Source organism: Tachypleus tridentatus, chromosome 3, assembly GCF_004210375.1.
Source record: "Tachypleus tridentatus isolate NWPU-2018 chromosome 3, ASM421037v1, whole genome shotgun sequence".
Taxonomy (NCBI): Eukaryota; Metazoa; Arthropoda; class Merostomata; order Xiphosura; family Limulidae; genus Tachypleus; species Tachypleus tridentatus.
The window spans coordinates 109,679,323-109,703,499 of record NC_134827.1 but is presented as its reverse complement, the minus strand read 5'-3'; the positions used below and the strand labels follow the sequence as shown (position 1 = coordinate 109,703,499).

General features: G+C 33.7%; 1 protein-coding gene and 1 long non-coding RNA gene across 5 annotated transcripts; one reads left to right on the top strand and one right to left on the bottom strand.

Moving 5' to 3' along the window:
* Positions 1 to 885: 885 nt before the first annotated feature.
* LOC143247735 (uncharacterized) lies at positions 886 to 15,848 on the bottom strand. Of its 2 annotated transcripts, XM_076496157.1 has the most exons (8): positions 15,215 to 15,353; positions 12,983 to 13,983; positions 12,461 to 12,529; positions 8,147 to 8,288; positions 6,060 to 6,178; positions 4,474 to 5,269; positions 1,867 to 2,021; positions 886 to 1,620 (listed from the first exon to the last, which is right to left on the bottom strand). In XM_076496157.1, exons 2-8 carry the CDS (start codon positions 12,983 to 12,985, stop codon positions 1,522 to 1,524), a joined length of 1,383 nt encoding a protein of 460 aa, XP_076352272.1. In that variant the 5' UTR covers positions 12,986 to 13,983; positions 15,215 to 15,353; the 3' UTR covers positions 886 to 1,521. The 2 variants fall into 2 exon arrangements, with proteins under 2 accessions (XP_076352272.1, XP_076352271.1); XM_076496156.1 differs by lacking the exon at positions 12,983 to 13,983 and having other exon boundaries at positions 15,215 to 15,848.
* A 3,042-nt stretch (positions 15,849 to 18,890) lies between these two features.
* Positions 18,891 to 24,168, top strand: LOC143247734 (uncharacterized). 3 transcript variants are annotated; one of them, XR_013026687.1, is made up of 3 exons: positions 18,891 to 19,130; positions 22,320 to 22,554; positions 22,945 to 24,168. It is a non-coding gene; the product is annotated as an uncharacterized LOC143247734 (long non-coding RNA). The 3 variants fall into 3 exon arrangements; XR_013026686.1 differs by having other exon boundaries at positions 18,891 to 19,494; XR_013026685.1 differs by lacking the exon at positions 22,945 to 24,168 and having other exon boundaries at positions 18,891 to 19,074; positions 22,320 to 22,479.
* Positions 24,169 to 24,177: the final 9 nt, after the last annotated feature.

Sequence of the window (24,177 nt, the reverse complement as noted above, 5' to 3'; positions counted from 1 at the left end):
GGTTTCCATCTTTGTCAAGTTAATAGATATAGCTAATTAGTTTAATGATAATGGATTATTATAACCTTTTCGTCAGAGAGGTAGCGAATGATAGATGGTCCTCACTTGAAATCGCTTTAACCAAAAATAAAAATTTATTACCAGTTTAACTCCAACCAAACGCTGGTTTCCTTTTAACGAATACATTCAGCACGTATGGCAATACATACAATTAAAGGTTAACCATTACTTGCTCGATCGAACGGAAAAAAGTTTTCTTTGTTAAGCCTAAATCTTTATAATGATCTATCTTTGGTGTAAACCAAGCGTTCGAGTTTTATGTTCAATGCAGACGAAGTTCTGTTCGCCATTTTGTTTGTAAAATAAAAAAAAAAAAAAACTTACACCTCCGTTCAGCGAGTTACAAATAAGCGTTGTATACAGCTGCAGTTTACACAACGTTAATAAAGATTACTGATCGTATCTTATTTGCAGAGACTACGATACAACAGGAGTTACCGATGTTAGGTTACACCCAAACTATAAACACGTGAACATGGTTCACGAAATAGAAGACGACACTTTTACATCTTTCTGTTGTTTCTCAAAGTAAACGATATTTATCGAAACTTTTGATTAAAAACAACTGACCAAAAAAATATATACAAAATTTAAACTCCTAACTGGTAACTTTCCATTGCATGTTGCCATTGGTTTATTAACCTTTACTTGTAATTACTACAGTTGTTTCAGTTTTATTCTGACAAACCCAAAAACGTTTTGAAGAGTTTTGTCCGTAACGTATGCACTCTCGTGAAACAGATGCAGAACGAATAGCTTTGTGAAGATGTTTGTAAGAGACAAACCTCTCCACTTTATCCCCACACAGTAAGAAGCAAGATGGCTGAACGAACCTGTGCTTCAATACAATTGTTTTCTTGTAAAAACTATATTTATAGTTAGTTCTTGGAATACGTCCTCTTCATATTTTCCACCCACGTAACAATCGTATTTGTCAAAATTTGAAACTTTTACGAAACAAAAAGCATCAAGTACGTCTCAATATTCAACACCAAAGGTTATGTAGTAATCATAATACGCTTTAGGGGACATTGTACTGAACGTGGCTGTCACTAATTCACGGTAACCTTTAACCTTACATTTAATCTTTACAGCTTCTCACCACGAAATTAACAGTTTGTTTGTTAAATTATAGTCAGAAAAAGTAGGCTTAACTTGACTTGCTCTTCTCTATACTTTTATTTTAATAGTTTAGGCCCAAAATATATACATGCTTTTATTTTAAACAACAGTTTTACCAGTTTAACTGCAACGACTCAGTTTCGTCTTAATACAACTAAGAAGGTGTTTCTGGACTTAGTTTCTTAACGATAGATATTATGCCATCAACGATGACTTATTTTTTGGTAAAGTTCATTTAAAAACAACTTGTTTACATTCCAACAAGAAAAAAAAAAAATCCATGTAAAACATGAATGGAAAAAAAAATCGTAAACAAATATCAAAAAAAAAAAAAATTGGCTACAAGTACAGGTCACCCCTACACGTTCCACGTCCTTTAATGTAACCCAAGTCTCTCCTTTTCAGCACCTCGAGTTCTCCATTAATCCTCCGAGAGTCCTATAGCAAACAAAATATCAGCGATTGCCCTGCCCTCTATTGACATAATATAAACCAAAAAAAGTTCGAAAAATATTTACAAATTTTACTTCAACTTATTTTCGTTTTAACGACACTTTTAAGGTTCAATTACGTACGTATAAAATATTTAGTCATAAAATGGAGTACCAGAACTTAAGGTTTTCCTAATTAACGAACATCCTCGCACGAGGAAACAGTGTTAGCAGAATTAGACTAATTACTTACCCTCAGGATAGACGATATTCTGTAGTGCCTGGCAACCAACTCTAAAGCAGACAACTTGACTAGAGAATCTTCATCGTGAAGTTCGATGAAACATCGGTTATGCGATCGTCTACTATTCGACAACCGACGACTGGCTTGTCGACGACTAAATACCACTGAATAAAATACGACTTACGTTAAATATAAAAGATTATTGTAGCGATATACTAACTTGTGCCCGTCTTTGGACGAAAGTCATGTAAATTCACGACTAATGAAAAGTTACCTCAAAAGTTACTTCTATTGTATACAATTGTGAAAACCGTTTATGACAAATGTGTAAAATACAAACAATAAAAAATAAACATTTGTGAAATTTCCCACGAACTTCTAAACTATACTTAGAGAGCCTAGCATGGGTGGTTAGGGTGCTCGACTAGTGATCCGAGAGCTGCATGTTCGAATCCTTGTCACTCCATACATGCTCGCCCTTTCAGCCGAGGAGGCGTTATAATGTTACGATTAATCAATCGCAATATTAGTTGCTAAAAGAGTAACCCAAGAGTTGGCGGTGGGTAATGACAACTACCTTCCCTCTAGTCTTACACTGCTAAATTAGGGACGGCTAACGCAGATAGTCCTTGTGTAGCTTTGTGCGAAATTAAAAAAAAAAAACGAAAACTAAATATCGTATAAGGATCCATCTACAGGTGACGAAGTAATGTTAAAAAACTGAAAACCACCAAAACAAAACTGATTGTACCATCGCACGAGCCTAACGAACCTACATACCAATTTGGAAGATCCACCCACATCCTGCGAAGTAGTTACATGGAGGAACAACAGAATGTACAGTTATATTTGTATAGTTTCCACGTTTCGTCACACAAAACAAAACCTACGTGGAATTTCAAGTTAAAATTAACTTGACAGATTTATACAAGTACTTCCTTGTTCCTGTCCAGTGGTTACCCAGTAGTAACTGGATAGGTCGTACATGTATCCATTTTAACCTCACTGACGCTGTTGTACAAAATACTTAAAAATACTCCACGTGTTCACCTACCTACATACGTAGGTAAAGACTTCTTGGAAACAGCTGAACGGATTTGGACCAATGTTGGTATAAGTATGGACTATGATCCAAATTAGAAACGTGTAGTTTTTAGAAGGTCATAGCAAAGTCAAGAGAATTTTTAAAAAAATCACCGACCCTTAACATGGATACAGATTTTCCCCACTATTTTCGCCACAACTCAGTCAAACATAAGAGGATTTTGATCAGACTTAGTGGATGTATGTGGAATACTAATCCTCATTGTACTTCCAATAATGGTCCGTCTTCATTGATAACGACGGACACGTGGACACATTGCAATGTATTTTATAAAGGCTAAATATTATGAACGATACTGGAGGTATATAAGCATGCACGACTCCAGATGTGCATGAATGGTTAGTTACCATTCCTGTCCACCGATAGGAATCTGACCTTGGATTTTAGCCATAAGTTTTTGGTGTGTTTTTGTTAATCTAACAATACCATGCTCCCCTATATACCATTTACCTACATAACCCTAACCGCGAGTGCTACAACAACCTCTAAGACCATTAGGTGGCCCTTCGCGATAACATTATCTCTACAAACTGTAAGAACTGATTGAATAATACACTAAAAGGTTGATCAAAGTTAATAGCCTCCATAGAACAATCGTTTTCAGTATAACAAACTATCTTTATACTCTGTCTGTCTCGAAACGTGAAATGCCACATCGTACTATCTGCTGTGTCAACCAAGTGAAATCGAACCCCCGATTGTAGCATTGTAAATCCATTGTCCCAGTGTGGGACTCTCTTAAAGTTGTCTTAGAACCCACCAGGGCGGCGCTGTTCGCTTGAGACCCGATGAATAGTTTCCTTACGATCAAGAACAAAGTTACTGTTCAGAAAAACCAAAGGTTAACTTGTGTATATTTAAATCGCATACAGTTAAATATTACTGTGGATTTAAAATTTAATGAGACTTTCTAGATGCTTGAGCTAAGTCATACAAGGTGTCTTGTTCAGGCATCTCTAATTTTGAACAGAGACTACAGGGAAGGCAGTAAATACTGTTGGTCAGTTAGCAACACGTGGGTTACTCCAGCCGAATAAAGGGAATTTGGCCACCAATCGTATAATAAGCAAGAATTGTACCATCTGTAAGCTAGTATGCGGAGAGTGATGCTGCAATGGTTTCATTTTTTTTTTCGCGTAAAGCTACACCAGGGCTATCTGTACTAGCCGTCCCTAATTTAGCAGTGTAAGACTAGAGGGAAGGCAGCTAGTCATCACCATCTGTCAACTCTTGGGCTACTTTACTAACGAATAGTGGGACTGATCGTAACATTATAACGCCCCACAGCTGAAAGGGCGAGCATGTTTGGTACGACGGGTATTCGAACCCGCGAACCTCAGATTACGAGTCGAACGCCTTAACCCACCAGGCCATGGCGGGCTGACTACTTTGTCATGCTCGACCTTTATTTCATACAAAATTAAGTTATGGAAATGAAATATTCTAACCAATAATACACGTACATAAAAGAAGCATGGTACGTTTTCTAGAACGTTCTCTATCTAACTTACCTCGTCGTCCCTCTGGTGCTAAACTATAACTTGAGCTTACTGTTAACCATCTCGAGTCATTTAACTCATGATCTTCATGGCTTTCTGACCAGTTATCTTCCGTGTCATACGAACAGTCGAGTGCTTCCAGCTCCCCCTGTCGCTCTGAACCACAACCTTCGTTACCCTGAAGATGAGCATCCGAAATCACATGACAAGTTTCTGCCGAATCATACACAGGACACGTGCTGCCTTTTTCTGTCAAACTATACAATTCGGAATGAATTTTATTTGGAGACGGTTTCTTTGTTGAAAGACACTTTTCTATTACATTAGTTGTTGTGCTCTTACCCTCATTTAAATAAGAAAGAATTTCGCGTGAAAGATTTGGCTGTTCCACTGCACTCCACTTAAAAGTCGACTGACAGTAGTTCTCGTTAGAAACAAACGGCGATGGTTGAAAGAGTTTTCCATCATTATCGGTTTGAACATTTTCAGAATTATTTCTTCCGTTTACGATGTCTGTGTGTAGATGACTCTGTACTCCTATGCGTGATGGCGTCGTCTGCACTCGAGACTCTATCGTGTTAAATTTAGATATTTTAAACGAAGTTGTATATAATGGCTTATAAATTGGCTTCCCAAATGTAGAAACACTACTTTTCCGATTTTCTAAAGTTTTTAACCAATTCATAGACTCATCCGAGAGAGAAAAATGCGTATTTGTTGACCTTTCACTATCACATTCATCGTCTTCAGTCCTATCAGATGTTTCCGATTTGGAAGAAAACACCCACTCGTAAGGACTTTGCGGTGACTACAAGATATCCAAGTAGATAAAAAAAAAAAAAAACTTAAAATGGTAAAACATTGATAATTTAACACATTGAAACAAAAGAACGACTTTTCATGTTAGCCCTAGTTTTGACTTTCATTCTACACCATTCCCCCCCTCCCCACACACAATTACTAGTTTTGTAGTTTCATTACTTAAACTAGTTTTCAGCGGAAAATAAAGAAAACATTCAACAAAATGGCCAATCATTATTTCAAACATTATATAATTATAACCACGTTAAACGAAGTACTGGTGAAACTTAAGGAAAGCGCAGATAGCTCTCGCGTAGCTTTGCAAGAAATTCAAAGAAACAATCTTGAGGAATGAAAGCTTAGTGCTAATACAGTGATACTACATTCAATACAACATTAATTTGTGCTAATACAGTGATACTACATTCAATACAACATTAAGTTAGTTAACAGTTTTCTTACGACTTCCAAACGTCCACAAAAAGGGACTTTCCTACAGTTGTACTAGCGACTCAACCCATAAACAATTACACTTATTACTTGGTTTTATTCGCAAACAATGTTCAGAATTGTTTGTTTTTAGCGACTGTAATGAATCTCGGGTGTTTAGTGAAGCCTAAATGTTAACTGAAGGATTGTGTTGTACAATACTTTTATTCCCACAAAATGTAAGTTGTGTCATATTTTAATTTTCCACCCAAGATGGTACGTTTAAAATTAAATGAGAAATTAAAGTAATAATTTCGTCAAAACATTTACACGATCATTAAGAGTAGTGAATAAAAACCAAAACCTACCGCATCCATCACATGCCGTAAGTCACGTGTTTTCTTGACTAGCTGGTAAGACAAATAAGAGAAACAAAGAACAGTACAAAACAAAGTGGCCAGTGAGACGCCCAGTGACAAAATGAAAGCTGAAACAAAATTGTATTCGAATCCTTAGAATTATAAGGGTTTTAATACACAGTATATTCAGTAACTTCAGATTATGTGTAAAGTTTACCTTTCAGTGAAAGAAAGGAGCTGTCTTTATCACCAAAACATCTACAGTGTAACTCGTTATGTAAGCCTAACTCAGCAGTCGCGGGTAATATAAAATACATTTATATTAAAAACAATCTACGTTTAAAACTCATACACTTCATTCAAAAACAGTAGAGGACAGAATGCATTGTTTTGTTTATTTAACGTATCACATTTAAACATACTTCGGGTCACTTTGAAAGTTTACATTGTTATCTGGCGTAAAACAGCTTAAAAAAATACATGCGCCCTAACAGAGTTCGTTTACAGGGTAAACGTTAATTAAATTTTCATTTAAACTTATATCAAGGTTTGATTTACAGTTAAAAACAAACAAACTAAAAGCTTAAGTATCGACAATTAATTTATTATGCAGGCTGTCACGCTGGGTATCTAATTATCGGGAATATCCAACAGATGTCGCTTTATGTTATGATTTTTTATATTTTTATATTTACTAATAACAAAAATATTATTCTGAAGTTGTTGGGATGGATAAACCATCTTGTATCTAGCATCTACAAGTTTATTTTACGAGTCGAGGTATTGGCTCTAACTTTTGGGGTTAAAGGCACTTAAACTACTCATTTCTATTTTACAGGGTGCCAAAATACAAATGTGTATACAAGATACGTCATCACCAGAATAGCGTTTGGCGCGGCAAGGTGTATGCGGTAGATCATGTCCTTATAACGTTCATAATAGCTCACTGATCAAGATGTACAGCAATTAATATCGTTGTAGATACGGCGAAAATACGTCACATATGCTCCGCTCACCAAAAACAACGAACTTTCACCAACTGAGAGTTTTGAACATTCCATAAACCCAGTTACCTTGACAAAACAATTACGAGTAACCAAGAAATGTCGAAAACAACGTTTAGTAGGTAGCTTTAGAAATTATTCGAATCTATAACACATTGTTTGTATATTGCATGTATAGATGGCAGCACTAAATCATAAAAAGAAATTTCCCCACAAGGTTTCAGAAGGTAATTAACGAAAGTTCATCTTATTCCGTCTCCACGGAATTTAAAACTTTGCACGAAACTGAATTTGACTAATTTTTTTATTTTCAGTTAAAGTTAACAATTCTACACAATCCATAGCTCGAAACAGTGAAAACGAGAACTCTGCAGTTTGTGATTAGAAGAAAAGATAAAATCACGCTGTGTCATTTAATGAATGGTACGGAATCTTCAACAGGCCGGTCTACAAAGACATTTTATATCCCCCCCTCCTTTAGGGCAAACAAACATCGGACAGAGGTCTCAGAATTTTAGTACGGAAACGATTCTTAGCGGATCTACCAACAGTGATCAAATAACCGACCGATTACATTATGTAATTCTGGTGTTATGGAGAGGTGTCCATTTGAACAGCGTCAGGTTTAACACCCATAATTATTTATGCACCGAACTGTCCCGAGTCCGCGTCTATTCGCCAATAGGCCCTAACTAGTACAAATTAGAAATAAAAAACTCGATGTTACATTTCATTCCATTAATTATAACTGGAATTTCCCGTGCGTGCGTGCGGTTTGTGAAATCATCATTGATTAAAGTTATTTTCTTTGCTTAGTTGTTAAAATTTAGAGAAAAACTAAACTATTTCGCTAAGTTGTTTGACTGACGAAAACACAAAGCAAGTTGATATGGTGTAAAATGTCAACCACATCAATAGCAGATACAAATCAAGTCAGTAACTTTAGGGTTAACATTCATGATGACGAGAAACTCACTTGAAACGATATATTCTAAAAGACAGCTGGTATGAATATTAGAACATTAATTAAAATAAAGTACAGAACAACGTTTTAACCTTTTTATGTCATATTCAGGGTTAAGACACACTTACCGTAAGAGAAGATTCGATGTTTCCCTAAGAGAAACTGGCCCCTCGGGTATTGTGACAAAAAACCTTCTCCAAAACATAAGATAACTAGATGGATGACACCTACTGTCACCATACTTGCTTGCATAGCCAACATCAAGTGCCTCTACAATAAAAATTATATTAATTATATACAAAAACAAGAAAAATTAAGAAGCACGAATCTACATTAACTACTCGTAGACCTTTTGGATTTTACAAATTTCGAGATCTCGAATGCAAAAATATAAATCAACAGCCGCTTTGTTTGGTAAAATTTTCTTCAAATCGCAGAACGAAAATACGTACACGAAACTCAACGAAAACTGAAGTGACGACGTACCTACTGTGACGTAAATATGCATTTGCGCTACTAACTAACGGAATCTCGCGAAACTGCCGAGACTACAAGTGTAGTGTGTTTAAATCACAAGTGTTCTTTAGCATTTAAACACATTGTCGTGGATGATTGGGGTTAAGAAGTTTGTTATGAAACACAAAGCTGCACAATGTGCTGCTAACAACACGACTATCCAAACTTGATTATTTGTATCATTATAAGCTCTTAAACTTGCAGTCGGGCCAGTGAGGGATGTTCATAAAAGTTTGTTGAAATTCGCACAAAGTTAATCGAGGTATATCTATCGTACCATCTTTAAAACTTCTAAAGTTTAACACTTATCATAATTTTCATTTATCCACCATTAATTTTGCTTGGATAATTTATCTAGACGTTCATCAACATCCATATTCGTTTATGGTTTATTTCAATTTCGCGCAAAGCTACTCGAGAGTTATTTGCACTGGCCGTCCCTAATTTTGCAGTCTAAAACTAGAGGAAAGCAACTAGTCATTGCCACCCACCACCCACTCTTAACAACAAATAGTGGGCTTGACCGTAACGCCATGTTCCAATACAATTAGCTGAAGCCTGAACTTGTACCATGCTAACCTGAAATAATGGGTGTTCCCCCATACTCGAGCCATAACGAAACACAGTCATGAATTACTGTTAACTTTTATATAAATCAAGTGATAGAGAACTTTATATACGTTTCAATTAACAGTTTGAATAGCAGTGGAAAATATTCGAGACTGATAGTGAAACGTTCCTGAACATTTGGACGTTTCAGTGGTGTATAGTTAGGATGGGTTAAAGCCTGTCGGGCACAACAACATGGCTATCGGTCTTACAGCGTGTAGTCGGCAGTAATGTGATCCGCTTTCATATCACCAAGACAGTTAACCTGAACCCTGGACAGGACAGACCATCGTCCGTTAGTACTTTGAATTTCTGTTGCCCTGTTAAGAGATGTCATTATGTTTAAATCAGAGGTAATTAGCAGATAATTACAAACAGTCAAATGTACAGACAAAAAAAAAAAATTACTAATTTGAAAGTATAATTAGCAAATAATTACAAACAGTCAAATGTACAGACAAAAAAAAAAATTACTAATTTGAAAGTATAATTAGCAAATAATTACAAACAGTCAAATGTACAGACAAAAAAAAAAATTACTAATTTGAAAGTATAATTAGCAAATAATTACAAACAGTCAAATGTACAGACAAAAAAAAAATTACTAATTTGAAAGTATAATTAGCAAATAATTACAAACAGTCAAATGTACAGACAAAAAAAATTACTAATTTGAAAGTATAATTAGCAAATAATTACAAACAGTCAAATGTACAGACAAAAAAAAAATTACTAATTTGAAAGTATAATTAGCAAATAATTACAAACAGTCAAATGTACAGACAAAAAAAAAATTACTAATTTGAAAGTATAATTAGCAAATAATTACAAACAGTCAAATGTACAGACAAAAAAAAAAATTACTAATTTGAAAGTATAATTAGCAAATAATTACAAACAGTCAAATGTACAGACAAAAAAAATTACTAATTTGAAAGTATAATTAGCAAATAATTACAAACAGTCAAATGTACAGACAAAAAAAAAAATTACTAATTTGAAAGTATAATTAGCAAATAATTACAAACAGTCAAATGTACAGACAAAAAAAAAAATTACTAATTTGAAAGTATAATTAGCAAATAATTACAAACAGTCAAATGTACAGACAAAAAAAAAAAAAATTACTAATTTGAAAGTATAATTAGCAAATAATTACAAACAGTCAAATGTACAGACAAAAAAAAAAATTACTAATTTGAAAGTATAATTAGCAAATAATTACAAACAGTCAAATGTACAGACAAAAAAAAAAATTACTAATTTGAAAGTATAATTAGCAAATAATTACAAACAGTCAAATGTACAGACAAAAAAAAATTACTAATTTGAAAGTATAATTAGCAAATAATTACAAACAGTCAAATGTACAGACAAAAAAAAAATTACTAATTTGAAAGTATAATTAGCAAATAATTACAAACAGTCAAATGTACAGACAAAAAAAAATTACTAATTTGAAAGTATAATTAGCAAATAATTACAAACAGTCAAATGTACAGACAAAAAAAAATTACTAATTTGAAAGTATAATTAGCAAATAATTACAAACAGTCAAATGTACAGACAAAAAAAAAAATTACTAATTTGAAAGTATAATTAGCAAATAATTACAAACAGTCAAATGTACAGACAAAAAAAAATTACTAATTTGAAAGTATAATTAGCAAATAATTACAAACAGTCAAATGTACAGACAAAAAAAAATTACTAATTTGAAAGTATAATTAGCAAATAATTACAAACAGTCAAATGTACAGACAAAAAAAAATTACTAATTTGAAAGTATAATTAGCAAATAATTACAAACAGTCAAATGTACAGACAAAAAAAAATTACTAATTTGAAAGTATAATTAGCAAATAATTACAAACAGTCAAATGTACAGACAAAAAAAAAATTACTAATTTGAAAGTATAATTAGCAAATAATTACAAACAGTCAAATGTACAGACAAAAAAAAATTACTAATTTGAAAGTATAATTAGCAAATAATTACAAACAGTCAAATGTACAGACAAAAAAAAAAATTACTAATTTGAAAGTATAATTAGCAAATAATTACAAACAGTCAAATGTACAGACAAAAAAAAAATTACTAATTTGAAAGTATAATTAGCAAATAATTACAAACAGTCAAATGTACAGACAAAAAAAAAATTACTAATTTGAAAGTATAATTAGCAAATAATTACAAACAGTCAAATGTACAGACAAAAAAAAATTACTAATTTGAAAGTATAATTAGCAAATAATTACAAACAGTCAAATGTACAGACAAAAAAAAATTACTAATTTGAAAGTATAATTAGCAAATAATTACAAACAGTCAAATGTACAGACAAAAAAAAATTACTAATTTGAAAGTATAATTAGCAAATAATTACAAACAGTCAAATGTACAGACAAAAAAAAATTACTAATTTGAAAGTATAATTAGCAAATAATTACAAACAGTCAAATGTACAGACAAAAAAAAAATTACTAATTTGAAAGTATAATTAGCAAATAATTACAAACAGTCAAATGTACAGACAAAAAAAAATTACTAATTTGAAAGTATAATTAGCAAATAATTACAAACAGTCAAATGTACAGACAAAAAAAAAAAATTACTAATTTGAAAGTATAATTAGCAAATAATTACAAACAGTCAAATGTACAGACAAAAAAAATTACTAATTTGAAAGTATAATTAGCAAATAATTACAAACAGTCAAATGTACAGACAAAAAAAAATTACTAATTTGAAAGTAGCCACATAAGCTATTTCTGATTTGTAACAAGTCCTAAGATCATAGTGGAATAAATATATCGGTCTCTTTCATTACATGTTACACCGCTAGAGGGCTTTGTCGAACGGAATCCTGGAAAAAACGTTTGTATGGATGGAACAATTTATTAAGTCACGAGATCTAATACATTATTTAATAATATAAAAATTTCTGCATTTATTAATACGTGTATTAGGATCGCCATACGGAATCCAACATAATCACTCTCATTAAAAGACGCCATTTTGTATTAGGGGCCCATCAGAATCTTAAAATCAACATTCAAACAGCTGTCAATTTATACCTGCTAAAGTGTATAAAAAAAAAACAAACAAACACCTATAGTTATCTTGGTTGTACGAAGTTTAATAATTTGTTAAACAACTATGATAGATAGATTTTTTTTTTAAGTATTGTTATCACATTTTTAAAGAAAAAAAATGCTTATCCAGTAACATTTCTCCCTGCCCTTTGCGTGCAATACTATCTGTTACAATAAAAGTACAGTAAAACCATTGGATAATAAAATAACGTAAAACTTACTAAACTTTGTTTCTGGTATTTCTGCCTGTTGGAACTCAAGACACAAATTAACAGTCCTCCAGATATATACTTAAAAAATAAACAAACGGATGTATGTTAGTACGATTTTAATTATTTCAAAATACACAAGCAATTTTAAATAAATCGACTAAATACAAATTTTCTACATTGCAAAAACTAAAAAAAAATATATGGAGTTGCTTGTATTTCTACATCACTGGTTACTACCGTCTTAAGTTTCACGACAATGTAAGATGTCACCTCATTCTCATAACCTTTATACAACCTTATGTCCCAACAATCTAGTATCACCGTTACGAGACACCTGGAGTATTGTAGGTAAAAGTATACAATACTTTCTATCTTAAGGTTGTTATTGGATTCGCAATAAATAATAACAGGAAAGAATAGGTTTTAATAAACACCGATTTATACAAGTAATGAAAACGTATCTACCAAACATACATTTCAACTCTTAGTGTTAAACAAGGGGAAAAGACAACTAGCCAAAAACATACTAACCATTCTTGGAATATCCTTATTCGCTTGAAGTGGACATTGACTGTCACCCTTCTAACGCATCCATGATCACAAATGAACTCTTTTGTTTGAAGTAACAGGACGCAAACATCGGATTTAGTCACCAGGTACCCTCAGCTCTTATTAAATATACATCACGAGTACTCGAAATAATTTACGTTTTAAGCGAATTCTAAAAAACGTTCAAACAACAAAAAAGATATATGTTTATTTTTAAGCCTAAAGCCACAGAACGAGCTGCTGTGCCCTTCACGGGTATCGAAAGTCGGTTTTAACGTACGAGCCTACAACTTACTGGTTGGAAGTGGACATCTGGAATCCAAATTATTTTAATACTCCATAACAGTAACGTTTTGCGAGCCCTCCTTACCGAAAATCTACTTTTAAACTATCATAATACGTTTGGATTGTCTGGTACGAATATTAATTGAAGACAAGCTCACTGTGGGATGGAGAAACCCAGTCTCGCTTTCATAGACTGGACGTCTTAAGTCGATGATATTTTAGTTATATTTTTCATGTATAAAAAACGCCTGTAACTTAAGTAATAATCAGGGAAGAAATTGTATAGTTTATAATTAGTGTTGTCTTTGTTCTTTTAAATGTGGTCAAAACAATACGAAATCTAGTTTATGCAAGTAATTTATTTCTTCAATAACATACTACACACAAAGTTCACTTTGACGCAAGTTGTAGGCTTAGCTTCACATTTAAAACTTCGTAAACTGAAAATCCTCTAGGCCTAATTCATTTACAGCGTTTCAGTCGTTGATAAACAAACATAACTTCCTTTATTCCATCAATCTGATCTCGATAAACAATCGTGTTATTTTTCGCACCCCGAATCCCTCTGTAATCTAAATCACTACTCAATAATATCTCAATAAACAGTTCATTAAAACTAACCGAGCCCAATGTTTCACCGATTCTCTTCTTTTCATCCGTTTCTAGATATTGCGAAAGCCAATCCTTAGCAGCTCCCCCTAACAAACAAAAAGCTAAATTAAATTATGAAGCTAAAAATGCAATTTATGAGAATATTCCTTAAACCATGATGTTCCAGCTTGGCTTACGGCCTCTTTTGAAACTTGCACTTTATTCTTTTAAGGGAGAGTCAATACCTACAAGGTGATTTTGACACAAACAAGTCTTGCAAATCTAAGAAGGTTGAAAATTAACAGTCCACCTAAACAGGCGATACACCGACAGAAAGGATTCGCTAGCAGTCTCTCATCTCTTTCATTGTTAGATAAAAGCAACAGAGGTCAAGGCGGGTCATGAACACAACGAAGACATTTAAAAACCTGTTTGCTGAAATCTGACAAACCAGAATGCCGAGACAATTAACTACACACACTAACAACAAAAAAAGGTCATTAGTTTATAATGCAGATATAGTCCAAGCTGGGTCAATTCGGTGTCATGACCTTTTCCCCGAAGAATTAATCACGAAGCCTCCACAATTAAGAAAAATTCATATTTTCGTCAGTTTATAGTTACTAAAATAACAACCTCTTTAGTTTCCAGCCAACCCATAAAACATGCAATTCTATACCAATTTTACCAATTTGCAATCTAACACATAGTCCACTATGTGTTTCATCGTACAAAATTGATTAATCTGCGACTAGAGGAGAAGAATCTGGCTGTAAAATGTTCCCGACTTAAGTAAAATTTAAGTTCGAAATATATTGATCGAAACGAGAGTTCCGTTACTCACCGTCTCTAGTTTCACCATTCGAACGAAAACTTTCTCATAAAATGTAATATTTTTTAAATGTCTTAGCTAGGATAATTGCTTGTAAAAGTGGACACACCATAGCTATCCTCAAACTTTAGACATTCTATAGAGACCATGCCTTAATTAACTTTTGTATGCCCTTCCCAACACAAGGTCCCTCTTACTTATCCAGTCACGATTGTCTATACCTACCAGACAGTTTGTTTATTTTGTTGTTGTTTCTTTTGGGGGGGGGGATTAAGTGTTACTAACAGTTACTAACACACGGATCCATCAAAAGGCATTCACTTAATAAAAAAAAAAAAAACGTCGGACGTCTCACCTTTTCGGATACATCTTAAAAACATTATAATATATTATTTAAGTAAAGTAAACAAACCATGCAAAACTTATTTAATGATAATAATTAATATCGATTAAACTCTTAACACGACATTAATACGAAATTCAAAGAGTCCAGGAGAAATACTTACCGCTAAACCTGTCCAAATGTCAGGAATAGCCACGAGTTCCACGTGGTTCGAGTGTAGTAGCACTGCGGCCGCCAATAGTTGAAGTATACCCGCAATTAACAACAGCGCACCCACAGATATCACGAGTCGAACACATTGCATTATCAAATAGCTTTTCAAACGTTTGTTCTAGAACAAATCTCTAACGCTGAAACGACGTTTATTTATGAGTCCAGCTTTCAAAATCTGCTTCGAAGAAATAATCATAATTTTGTTTCTCGTGCCTTATTGTTAGACTTTTACCAGGAAGACTTGTAGAAACATACAACTAAGTTCACGACCCTAAATAGTCATCTCCGACACACAATTACAGGTAAATATTGGTTTAACTTGATAGGCGGGCCATTATAACATAATAAAGATTTAAAGAGCACCTCAGATCGCGTTCTAATGACCTCAACTACACTATTTTAATCTAAATTAGAATTTTAAATGTTATGACCCCTAGAAATTCTTAAGAACCAACTACCTATTGCAGGCACCTTGTCAACCTCCTAACGGCCATCGTTGCTCAAATTATAAGTAGAGAGACACATGTAAGAACGTTTTGTGCCTGGCCTTGACAAAACAGGTTTATTAGAGTGCAGACAGGGAGGGGGTTTAGCAACTCTTTTTGCCATTTATATTTTCAGCACGAATCAATAATTCATATAGTAATTTAATCTGTTCTCCGTTTCAATATAGTTTGACAAAATGACAGGAAACCTGAGAGGTTCGCTTAATGGAGAGATTTCTTTTTTGTTGTTTAGAAGACTATATTACAGGCTTAAATAAAGAGGAAACAAAATTATATTGTACAAATAACCCTTTGTTCAATTAAACTGACACGAAAGGTTACGTCATTTACCATAATAATTACCAGTGTAATTTTTTTTTTAAATATATCATGGCCTTCAATATAAACACATTTTTATATAATATGATTTCTGAAGGAAAAAAAAGTCTTCCAAGTTTTATATTAGAAGGAAGATTTTTTTAACTTTTATTCACTTGATTGTTCTCTATTGTTGTTTCGATTGCTGCCTTTAAAATGTAAAATAAAAAAATGATCCCCCGACAAGACAGCTTCGCGCCCACTCACCCTCTTACACACATTTCAAGCAGAATTACGGGAGAGAAACAAAAATGAATTATAACACACTACACTAACATATTATAGCAGTCATAAAAAAGCACCACAATTTTCAAAACTCCGTGACCTCCTAAATACACCAGAGACAATGATTTACAAGCCTAAGTCAAATATACAGAATAATACACCGTATTAATGTACTACAACAGCCATATGGTAGCATACTGTCTCAAGTTCTCACACATGCCCAACCGCTTGCTTACTACCCTCACACACAAATGGAACACAGGGGGGGGGGGGGTTCAACATTGGATATTCCTAAAAAATCTAGCCACTTGTTTGTTTGTTTTTTTATTTTCGCGCAAAGCTACACAAAGGCTATCTGCATTAGTCGTCTCTAATTTAGCAGTGTAAGACTAGAGGGAAGGCAACTAGTCATCACCACCCACCGCCAACTCTTTGACTACTCTTTTACCAACGAATAGTGGGATTGAGCGTCACTTATAACATACAGTTGAAAGGTCACTTTGTGACCCTAATTGTTCAGTCACACTCTAATCATTCACTCACTGTAATGCAACCTTTTTCTCAAAGCTTTTTTCGTTCGTGTTTAAGCGCAAAGTCACGCAATAAGCTAAATGCTCCGTAGGTATCGAACCCTAATTTTTATCTTATAAGCCTGCTACTGAAGGGACATTTCCATCCAAAGATTAATTTGTGGTTCAATTCTTAATTTGGGCTGTCAAAACTCACGTCATGAAAGAACTGTATCTTATTCCAGTACAGTTTCAAAACGCATAACAGCACACACGCCACCTTTCGGCAGTAGGTTTATTCCAGTCGGTTTGACAGTTAACTCATTTCTTACATATTCCATAGGTGTTAATTCTGGTCTACTTCTTAGATAAAGCTAGTACACTTTGTTACCGCACACCAGTATCACTATTGATAAAAACTGAACGATAAACTTTACTATGTAAGTTACTCTTGTTAGCAATAAACAAGTCACTTTAATTAACGGTACACGATATACACATGTATTTCTTATAAATTTGTCATCTAAGGAAGAAAGTACATTTAATATATTTACATATACCAGAAAATATGAGCGTAGCAGAAAATTATTTGGCCACATGAATCTTTATATTCTGTTTTGTTTATTTCCAACATCACTACAACTGTGTTCTCTTTTCCTCGCAATGTTTTTTTTTTTTTCACAATTCTGTAATAACTTGTGCTATAAAGAGAACATTAACAGGGCGTGGTTTTATATTATACACTCTTCTACACATGGGCGTCAGAAAAGGTGAAACGGATTGACAGTTGTCCTTTTCCTTCCTTGAAAATAATAATAATAATCCTTTATTTCTTCATTCATCACACACACGCATATATATAAGTTTCTACCACAGCGGCTTCTTGGATATTGGACATCACAACTATCGTTCACATCGCCCAAGAAGCGGACGTAGTCTTGTCCACAACTCTTGAGTCATGACACAGTGTGACCGTGGACAACCTCTTGCCACCTGTCGGTAATACAGGTAACAAAGTGATCGACGCATCAACATTTGAAAATAAAAAATACACGAGGAAGTTTCCACTTAAAATATCTTAAAACTTGGTACAAAAATGTGATATTATGTACGCTAGTACACATTGTAATGTTTACTGGTAAGTTGCGAAATTTCGTGAAAATACGCGAGAGATATCCAAAGTTGTAGTATTCTTTTGAATGTAATAGCATAATTTTGAAGGCGGGTCTATCGTACCTCGATTTTAAGTTCAAGGGTCCACAAAGTTACTAAATATGGCGCTGCTAATAATCCAGATCGCTTTATATTCAAATAGTACTATCGGTGACAATATTGTCGGTTTTTGATTTTTGAATTTCACGCAAAGCTACACTAGGGCTACCTGCTCTAGATGGCCCTAATTTAGCAGTGATAAAAATAGAGGAAAAGCAGTCAGTCATCACCACCCATCACCAACTCTTAGGCTAGTCCTTTATCAACGTATAGTGGGACTGACCTAACATTGTAACGCCCCTACAGCTGAAAGAAAGAGTATATATGGTGTGACAGGGAAGCGTTATAGAATGGCATTTTTGAATATTATTATTTTCACACCATTCAGTTGTCAAATGCGCATCCACAAATTAAATTTCAAAATTTAAGTGCAAATAATTATGTTGTGATTAACAGTTTTTAACTGAAAATATTTTAAAATTAATATTTTGTAACATGTATTTCATTGAAATCGTGGAGAAAAAAAACGAAATGATAATTTTAATTTCTGCATGTCTCAGAATAATTTTTCTTTAGACAAAATAGGGAAAACAATTTCAGCCATCTAGAAGTATAGGGTTAATATTTCTTAACAAATACCATCCATGAAAAACGTGGTGATTCATGTTTTGTTTCTCACGTGATTAACGTGATTTTACTTCTCAAATTATGTTTTTTTCGAGAAAAGCCATCAAAATTCTAGCAGTTATTTTGATGAAAAATTAATTTCTAGGGAATTTATTAAACACCAGGTGTGCTCAAAGATCATTCAATCTTCCTTCGTCTCGCTCGAGGTTTGCGAAGTTAGTACATAGATTCGATTTTTATAGACTGACCAAGTGTAGAACTTAGCTAATCGATGCTTAAGGAAGGCAGAAGTGAACAGAAGCGATATTTGATGCACGCAGAAGATAATGGAAAAGTCGACTCTGGTAAACTTCGTCAACAAATAAGCCTGGCAGGTATCAATAACTCCAAGTGTAATATTTGAGGTTCCAGTGCCTAAGAATTATGATGTGTGAGTCATTTGTACTCCCTTTCTTATGTTTACATCACCTGGTCTGAACAACTGATGAAACTCAACTTTGTAAATAGTTACAGCCAATGATTGAATAGGATTAAGCAGTAATTTGAAATATTAAAAATGGCTAAGACTTGTTCGTTTAAATTTTGAAGTTACGAACAATAGAACTTATCGTCTGTTTGAAGACGTTATGTGTCAACCAAAGTTCATACAAAAACTAATCCTGGATTTCCCTCAATGGTCTATGGAGTGGGGGATTTCTCGTCGGCATTGTGTAATAATTCAACAAGAGTGATAAACCCCCAGTGCAAATAGCTCAGTTTGCACATTTTAAATACACTTTCCGTCAATTTTAAAGGTACTTATACAGAATTTCCCTAGTAATATATCGAGTGTTAGAAACGCATTCATTTGTAGTCGTGTAACTAAAGGACCATTACCTTATTTTATCATAATGTTAGAATGTTTTCAATGGCATAACAATTACACAAGTTTATTGTAGTACATAAGATTCTAATATAAACGCGACTCGCCATAAATTTGTGATGTAAATTATTTATTAATTTTTCAATGGATAATTTTAGCAAATGACGGAATTATCAGGCTTGAGATATAGAAAACTCGTGTAATTATAAAAATATAATGTTTACAATATATAACATGTTTTTTATCATATAAAAACTATTTCTTTACTGGGTAAATCTGTATAAGTACCCCATAAAATTCTACCAAAAAAAGTACTTTAATTCGTTTTGTATTTTATGGATTTATCTGTTAATCTAATATAACAGTTTAAGAGTTCAGATGTGGTTTTCAGTGGACGATGTGCCCAGCATGGCCAGGTGGGTTGAGGCGTTCGACTCGTAATTTGAGGTTTCAATCCTGCGACCGTACCACACATGCTCGCCCTTTCAGCAGTGGGGGCATTATACTGTGACAGTCAATCCCCCTATTCGTTAGTAAAAGAGTAGCCCAAGAGTTGGCAGTGGATGGTGCTGCCTAGCTGTTTGTCACTTCTAAATCAGGGACAACCTGTGCAGGCAACCCTCGTGTAGTTTTGTGCAAACTTCGAAACCAAAAAAACATTTCTAGTCAAAGTAGTAAAGAGACCACTTAAAAAATATCTTAAACAATCCAGTTTAGTTTTATTTTCAAATAGTACAAGATAATGGAAACTAGTAGACGGGAAATTCCTTGGCTTCTCTTAACACTCCTACGAAAAGTGGGGCCTAATAGGCCCCAGAGCAACTTGAAAGGTTATTAATATTAGGCTAATAAATTTGTATTTAAATGAAATGGCCATTTCATTTAATGAGTGTTAATGAGATACAACAATTTGTGTTAATTAATATAGTTTTTTATTATTATTATAGGAAAATATAAGGTAATTTACAAAATTAAATAGAAAATTACTGCCAGTATAAAGTTCTACTCTGGTAACCATTATGTTTTCAAAATTATGATAAAGTTATTTTCATGCTATTCAATGTAGCCTAATAAAATATCCCAAATTTAGTAACAATTGGTCCAGTGAGCTCGCCGGTTATAAACAGTTATGAAAACAACGCTGTTTTGTGGATAAACGTATTTCTGTGAATTGTTATATTTTATGACTAAAAGCAGGTTTTCTGCACAGAAATTTGAGATTTGGAAGCTCTTGAGTTTACCACCAGTGGTGTATTTAGGGAAGGACAAAAGGGGTTCAGCCCCAAGGCCTACACCACCTTAAATCCTACATTTCTCATCACTGGCCACTGAGAGCCCTGATATAAAATATATTTCACTCAACTCTCACGTTAAGAAAACTGTTTAATCAGTCATTTGTGACTTTGATTTAACTACAGGTGATTCTTTGACAAGATATGTGGACAGAATAGTCTGTGGGGAAAACAGGAGGAAATTATATTGTGCTACTCAGGGGCACAGGTGGTGGACAGAACTGACAGAGCAAGAGATGCACATACGGGCTAATGATGTAGGGAAAGGCAGGTCAGAGGAGCTAATTAATAAGTAAAAAGGGTTGATAAAGACATTTAAAGAAAAAGTCCATAACTTAATTTTGTCAAGGAATTATTTATAGGGATGAAATGATAGTACATCACTAGGGTTAAATGCTAGGCTTAGCTTAGTATGTAAGGATGAGCAGAGAGGCTGGTTAGACTTGTTGGATCAGCTCAGTGGAAGAGAACACGTTCTTGAAATGGATGGTTTACATTTAAATAGGGTTGGACTGGCTTGTTTGGTAAGGATATTAACTCAGCTGTAGGGGGAATTTTAAACTAAACAGTGGTGACAGCCAGGAAGACTAAATGTAAAAATATGAGGCATTGAAAGGCTTAGCACAAGAAATGAGTGCAGAAGTAGTTATAAGAATAGGCTTAACTGTTGTAATGTTAGGAGTACAAGAAATAAAACGGATGACAATCAAAAGAATGGACAATTTTGATGTAATAAGAAGAAATGAAAGATGGTTAAACACACATGATTTTGGTGGCAAAAGTTTCTTTGAAATACATGGTTACAGATTATTTAATAGACAGAGTATTAAAGAAAGGCTTCATATGTAAAGTGTGAGTTGCATCCTGTCGAGGATATTAAAGATAATAGCAAAGAAATTGAATCCATTTTGGTTCTATTAGTGAATACAAAGAGAAAAGTGTGAATTTATTACATACCACCAGATGTTACTGATGAAATTAGTGAGAAACCCTACAGTGATATTAAGATTTCAGCTATTAATGATGTCATAATTATGGGTGATTTTGATTTCAGGCATACAGGTTGAGAAATTTTAGAGTCAAACCATGAGGGTGAAAAGTTTTCAAGATGACTCGATTCACCTATTACTCAAGGAACTTACTACAAACAACACTATATTAGATTTATAGTTAACTATAAATATATAAATGACAGAGGAGAAACTGTGGGACATCTGAGTACACATGATTATTGTTTGATGTTTTGTTGGATGTAAAGAAATAATATTTTAGTTACAATTTAAAAAAACAAAAAACATTAAAGGGATGTGACAAGACTGATCTGTTGTGTGTTGGACAGCTGAATTATCTAGAGACACCAATCAGTGTTTTGAGTTGGACAGCCGAGTTATCTAGGGACACCAATCAGATGTGGAAAATTTTAAAAGAAATTTCTTTAAATATTTAACAAAAATATTTCTTACAGAAAGAAAATTGAGTAGAAGAGTGGTTGGATGGAAGAGAGCAGACGGTCGTTATAAATGGAGTGAGGTCAAACTGGACTAATGTTACACACGGGGTACATCAGGACTTTTACATCAAGGACACAAATGAAATAACAGATAATAAATTACTTATATTTTGCTGATGGTGTTAAGGTCTTGAGTGTTGTTGGTTATGAAGAGGATATTACTGATTTACAAGAAGATTTAGATCATTTGGTAAGTTGGACAAACAAGTTTAAATGTGAGATACTTATTGTGGGTTATCACAATTTAAATTATAATTCAGGTGGGAATAACAGTGGGTTGCACATGGGAAATTAAAATCCACATTTTAGTCTTGCAAATCTGTAACATTACCACTAAACCTACTGGGGAAGATACCTGAAAATTGACTGTTTTCAATTAAAACATTTGTTGTTGTATTTTTTAAATACGATCCACTACTGGATTTATGAAAGTTTAAGGATTTAAACAAAACAATAAATACAAACTTTAGGGGGGGGACTTCTACTAATTTTCTGGTATATTTCTTTCATATAATTTTTTGGTTATTCCTCATTGGTTTATTTTAAGTTTTGATATTTCTGGTGGATAGAGTACAAGTAGCACATTACCTGTGTTGAACAAGAACCAACCCCAGCCTTGCAGAATTGTGCTGTATGGTTTGGTGGATAAAGATGGCATCATATTTGAAACAACTGGAATAAGGTACTGTAACAAGTCCAACTCTTTCTCTGATTGGTTATCAATCAACCAAAAAAAGGTTTCTAGATGGCAGTTATAAACTAGTCATTGACAAAGTGACATAAAGAGTAACTATTATTATTTTTATTTGCAATCGAGTTTAGGCCCAGCATATCCTGGTGATTAGGGTACACCACTCTTGCCACGTGGGTTATGAGTTCAAATCACATTATCAAACATGCTTGCCCCTTTTTGGTCATGAGGACGTCACAATGTGGTGAACAGTCCCACTATTCATTGTCCAAAAAACTGGCAATAGGCAGTGTTGACGACTTACCCTTCCTTTAGCCTGTCACTTCTAAATCAGGTTGCCCTAGAGTAGCTCTGGGCAAAATTCAACAAACAAATCAGGTAGGTAATTCATTGTACAGAAAAAATATCAATAAACAGATGTTTAAAAGAGTACAATAAATTATTGGGTATATTTATACTTATTATGCATCATCAGAAAGGATACCTTTAATGACAGCTGGGTATTTTGTTTTTTATATTCTCAAAATGGTGCTTGTTTGTTGTTTCAAACATTTCCTGCAAAGCTACAGAGTCAATGACTGTGTGTGTGTATAATAATTCCTAATTTTGAAATCATAGCCTAAAATATAGCTGGACAATAGAAATCACCAACAGATCTTGGCCTACTTCAATGAAGGTGTGGGATTTGACCAACTCTTACAGCATAGCCCATGGCCCAAATTAAAGAGTTCCTTTTTGCTACAAGAGTTCACAAACCGTGGGACTCGCAGCCTGAACTTCCTCCAAAATTATTAAATGCTCTTATTGTTATTGTTTATCACTTGTTCATGAAAAATACAAATCTGGTAGAAAAAGGTGTTTGTTTACTCAGACTTTAATAACAGTTCATGACTACAAGTACCTCATATTTTGTCACTTCCGTCCAACTTAAGTGATTTCCAATGAAGTTGAGATGTTTGTTGAGTAATGGAAGCCTTACGTTAAAGAAGTTATGCTTCAAAATGTGAGAAATTAAAAGTTTGTACTTAAATTTTGGGTTTTTGTTTTAACAGAACACATTTTTGAATTAAGATGTGGGTTTCTGGTGTGTTTCTTTTCAACGTGTAATCTGTATCATCCACC